Consider the following 5,369-nt stretch of genomic DNA (forward strand, 5'->3'; position numbering starts at 1 on the left):
TGTGTGTGTGTGTGTGTGTGTGTGTGTGTGTGTGTGTGTGTGTGTGCATATATGTATACGCCCATTTCAACCAGCTCTCTAACCAGAGTTCTAAATTCGCTTTTCATGGATTTAGACACAGAGATTTCAAAATGTGACGCAACTGCACATAAATCATATTTCCTTCGTACATCAAGCTGTTATAAAGTAGGATTAGCTATAAAATCTACCAGACTAAACTGTGCCATATTCAAAATGAATCCCGAATGAGCCCCCAATATATATGTAGGTGAAATTTATTGGATTTGACAGAATTTATTGTTTCCCTGTATTTCAATTCCTCCTGATATGATGAGCACCTAGTAATATAAAAGAAATGCAAATTTTACATACATACACACATAAACACAAACATTGGAATTGTGACGTGATGTTGGTCACTGGATGTCAGCAGCCATGCCAAGATCAGCCTCATCCTCAAAGTGGACCTTGAAGTCTCCCTCTTGTTCCTCAAACACAATGACCTGATTTATTTGAGTGTGAAAAAAAACACAGACAAGTGTTAGAGATTTGTTTGGTTTTTGCAATTATAGTACAAAAATACATTAAGAGTACAGCAGTTTACAAAGCTAGAGCCAGCAGATATTTAGTATAAAGAGTGTGAAGAGGAGGAAACGGCTAACCTGAGTCGCCCAGAAGGTAACAAAATCATCTTACAAGCAAATATGAATGAAACATGCAACAAACAACATGTAAATTAGCTATGGTGATCCTAGGCTGGGCTAAGCTATTGGAAGCCTTGGAAAACCTAAACACGTTAATATCGTCAGTCTTCTCGTCTAACACTAGATAAGAGAGAGCAAGTAAGCAGTGTTAATTTTGTAGACCAATAATTTTCATCATATTTTTAGTCAACAACCTTTTTTCTGACAAAAACAAGACAATAACTACATAAAAGCTAAAGTCACAGGGACAAAACCTATGATGATGTCTATTGACTCTTTCATCAATGATTAAAACGGGATGAAGATATTATAGAGAGAGAGAGAAATCCAATCAGAACTAATTTAGTTGTGTAGAAAGATGGGACGAGTGGGAGTGATCCAATCAGAAGTATGTCCTTGTGCCATCACTTTAGATGCAAACATATGGAAACGGAGAAAATAAGACACATTGTAACCTGTGTGGCACAACTTTCACTATTACAACACTTTAACAACTATTACACTTCATGTTTTAGTCAAACTACAACTTTTACTCTGAGTATTGCTATCAGTCTCAAGTAGTTATGACCAGATGGCTACACAGCCAGATCCATCCCTGGGTGACATCATGGTGGCTGCAACCATCTTTTACATAAGTCTATATTCTGTCTTATACTTTTTTAAGAAATTCTTTGTCATCTATTTCCTATTCTAGCAAACCTTTAAACCAATCATCTTTCTGCCTCCACATAGCATCATCGCCAATGATCGATGAAGCTATGTGGAGGTTTTTTGGAGGACTGCACGCAAGCACGTCTGCTTTGGCTGTGTAGTTAAAGACCTACAAGAAAGGACACAAGCGCTGTACCATTTTGTATTTATGAGAATAAAAAATATTCTAGAACAGAATATTAGCCTAAAAAATTGTGTTGCTCTACTTTTTTTTAAATTACTTTCAGTTCTTCTGCTGTAATTCTTATATGAAATGATAATCGCTTGCATCCAGGGAAGCAATCATACAAAGCCACTATTGCAAAAGCTAACTTTGTATATAAGCAAAAAAAAGAACAGAAATGAAGCAAAACAAAACACAAAGGCTGAAACAGTTTAACAGTAAATCAGGTCACGGTTGTCAGATACAGAAACAAAAACAATAATTAAAATTCTTAATTAAACTAAGGAGAAAAAAATGTGAAAGACATTTACATATTTGAACTTTTGGATCAACAACTCATTAGAACCAACATTACAAACGCCAACAACAGCTGTTTACAATCATACTGTGACAGCAGATATCAAACTACAAGCTCGTTTTATTAAAATTAGCTGTTCTCCGACCTGAAGGATGCATCCACGGACTCTGGATGTAGCTGTAAGCGGCGCTCACACAGACTAACAAAGTGCTACAATCATCATAATTCATCATTTGTTTCCGAACAGTTATACCTGATTGATTCCACTATTGAGAAAAGGACCTGGGAGGTAGAGAGTCTGCTGGGGGCCAATGGACCAGTAGCGCCCAAGGTTCAACCCATTGATAAACACAACACCTTTCTCCCAGCCCTGCGGATCCCAGACACATACATTTATTAAAACAAATTAAAAAAATAAGTATAAACACACCTGGCTTCTTTATGTATGTTTTTAACATATTTAGACGAGGAAACATTTGACTATTTTAAAAATGCCACAGACAAAAGATGTTTTATAGTACTTGAAGGACAGCACAAATGGTAATTCTTCAGTGGTTCATTGAATAAGATTACCAACAGATCTCATATACTTCTGTTTAAAATAAAATAAATTACACCCACAGTATCAGAAGCTCATTTTGCCCCCATTGGCACTCCTTGTAGGAGTTTTGTGTATGTCCACCAGTACCTGCTTTCTAAACTCTCTTCCCTGTAAAATTATTCTCCTTGGTTTAAATGCCCATTCAACATTTCAGTGACACTGAAGGTTTTATTATTTTCAACCAAGTCATTGCATGACCTTCCATTTCTTCTTTCTGAGCCATTCTTTCACGAATGTGCTTCAGATCATTATCCTTTCAAAAAGGTCCACTTTCAGCTCACTTTTCAGATAAACGGATTCACATTACTGTATATTCAAGCGATGCTGAAGAATGCAAAGCTGAATCAATGCCTGCAAGCTACCCAGCGGTGAACTGGCAGTAATTTGATTTTCTTTACAGTTAATTTTGTTATTTCAAATAATTTGAAGAGCTTTTTATACCCTCTTCCAGATTGAAGACTCACAGGCAGACACTTCAATAGGATAGAGCACAAAAGATACTAATGACAGACATTTAAAAGTCAGTTTCCACCTGCTACTCCACAAGGAGGTTTCAGTCATCGGAATTCCTTCTTCTAATTTATTGGATTTCAAGGTGTAACAATGTGATTAGTCTTTTCCGTTCATTTAAATGTCATTTACTTATTTTTTAACATAGCTGTTTATGTTTATGTTCACTTACTGGCAGCTTCACAAACGTGTCACTTGGATACCCATATGCAAACAGTCTGCCCATGAAAAATCCAGGGAAGCTGGGTGTTTCAGAAAGACTTTTCCAGGGTGCTTGATAAAGACTGAAATAAGGCCACATCAAACACACTATTACAGACAAAAGCAAGTAATATGCAGCGTATTAGATTTAATAAAGTCTACAAACCTATCAAGGAAGCTGGGTTTCATATCCAGGCTGTATATTGTAAAATCTCTCAAGGGGATATTGTTTAATAAAATGTCTCCCACTAGTCCTGCAAAAACACAAATTGAAATTGGCTTGCCCTCTACAAACTGATCGCTCCAGTGATTTAAAAGCAGGCAGAGCGATGAACAGCAAAAATTTCAGTCAGTCACCTTTACGTTGCTTGTCAAGCTCCCTTCCCTGGTGAACTCGTCCACAGTTCTCCACCAATAAACTCAAGGTACGATGTCCCTGTAGGGATCAATCACATTTATGTTTTTTGATCGTTTTAACAGCCAGACAGCTGCGTCTCCAGCATCCATCACACTGAATGAAGCCTTTCTCTTCACTGTTCAACTTGATGTCATACCTTACCATCAGGAACCGCCAGCTCCAGACTCTGGCGCTTGAAAAGGCCAATGTAGCTTCTGTCTACAAACACCTGGAGTAAAAAACATTAGTGTCAAATAACTGTAGTAATTTAATTTAAACTGTGTCTTGCTGGAAGGCACCAGAGCAACGCTCTACCCCTTTTTCTTTGAAGAATGAAATATCCACTTAAGCCGAAGTTTAATTGGTTGGTCCTCACTTTAAGAGCATTTCATGCAATAAAACTGGTAAAGACAGCATGATTGGTCAAACCTGTCAGTTTAATATCTCAAACCAGATCTACTAATATCTGGGCCAGTGCTAAACCCTCTTTTAGGGCTTACCAAAAAGGCCGAGTGTCAGTGCTGTAGGGCAAATTAGCATGATGATGCATTTACAAAAGTGTGTCCATGGAAGTAGAAAGATCATATGGTGATGCAAACAGTGAGCTATCTTTATATCCAAAGATGCAGTCAGCTCATTTTAGTAATTACCTGACAAGAGGTGTACAAATTAATGTCTAAAAATAAAGGCCTTTGATGAGGGTGCAAAAGAAGCGAGTGAGGGTCTGACAAAAATAATACAATTTAAGCTAATGCTGTACACATGGTTCTTTATGAAAACAGTGTGACTATGTAGAGAAATGAAAAGAAGAGGAAGAAGAATCAGGATGATTTTCTTTGGGGGGAACTCATCTGTGAAAGTGCTAAAACTGTGTGAGTTTGAGGACTAAGCCTCAGGTGGACCTCAGGATTTATCCAGAGGAGAGCGGCGTTATGATAAACCATAACCCTGAATAAACCTGAAATGGGACCTGCATGATGTGCAGAAGAACACTAAACATTATTTACCAGAGAGATGTTTAGATCTCTATGTATGTGACTAAAAACACTGTTCAGTTCACTTCTGTTTGGTTTCAATTAAATAATAGACTGAAAGGGAGTCTGTAAGCATGCAGGTCGAGGACAGGGCCAAGGTTTTAGCAGTGTGCTCAGCTTTGACTGATCCAATTAATGCTTACTTTAATAAATATCTAGCATTATATGTTATATATATATAAACAATGGTAATTTGCACAACTGCAATATCCAGACAGTAGGGGTGCAACGATACTCGTATCGATATTGAACCGTTCGATACAGTGCTTTTCTTACAAGTTCATAGAAATTTCTGTTCAATTAGAACCAAGTATTTGAGTTGATGATTGTAATTTTTATACAATGTTGTAATTTGTTTTTCAACAATTTTTTGATTAATGTTTTGTTTCCTTTACAATATTATACTTTAATGTATAATATTGTAAAGGAACAAAACAGGAAACAAAACATCAATCAAAAAATTGTCTCTTTTTTATTCGGGCTACTTACATTTATTTTGGGCTACCAAAAACTGAAGAGTCCCTGCCCGAAGGGCTACCAGGGATTTTGAAATTTTGAGAGCCCTGAGATATATTTATTTTTTTAATTACTTTTGTTTCAGCAACATTAAATTTAAAAACTGTACTTTTGAGTTAAAATATATATTTATAATTTTAATAAATGACAAATTAAAAAGGCATGAACATTTTTTTTGTATCGAAAAAATATCGAACCGTGACACCAAAGTATCACGAACCGAACCGTGAATTT

The 5,369-nt window shown here is 36.5% G+C and overlaps 1 protein-coding gene across 4 annotated transcripts in view; it reads right to left on the reverse strand.

Moving 5' to 3' along the window:
* Positions 1-18: 18 nt before the first annotated feature.
* LOC102310645 (beta-galactosidase-1-like protein 2) overlaps positions 19-5,369 on the reverse strand; it is a 29,076-nt gene continuing 23,725 nt past the window's right edge. For 3 of the 4 annotated variants that reach the window (XM_042218832.1, XM_005926863.3, XM_014335006.2), the window contains 6 exons: positions 3,743-3,814; positions 3,546-3,624; positions 3,355-3,442; positions 3,160-3,271; positions 2,130-2,246; positions 19-503 (listed from right to left, as the gene is read on the reverse strand). In XM_042218832.1, the coding sequence (XP_042074766.1) occupies positions 417-503; positions 2,130-2,246; positions 3,160-3,271; positions 3,355-3,442; positions 3,546-3,624; positions 3,743-3,814 (555 nt within the window). In that variant the 3' untranslated portion in view covers positions 19-416. Of the gene's footprint in view, positions 504-2,129; positions 2,247-3,159; positions 3,272-3,354; positions 3,443-3,545; positions 3,625-3,742; positions 3,815-5,369 lie in introns of those variants that run through there. The other variant, XM_014335007.2, reaches the window with a different exon arrangement.

This window comes from Haplochromis burtoni, unplaced genomic scaffold (assembly GCF_018398535.1).
Source record: "Haplochromis burtoni strain Fernald_Lab_line unplaced genomic scaffold, NCSU_Asbu1 Contig_24, whole genome shotgun sequence".
NCBI classification, from domain to species: Eukaryota; Metazoa; Chordata; class Actinopteri; order Cichliformes; family Cichlidae; genus Haplochromis; species Haplochromis burtoni.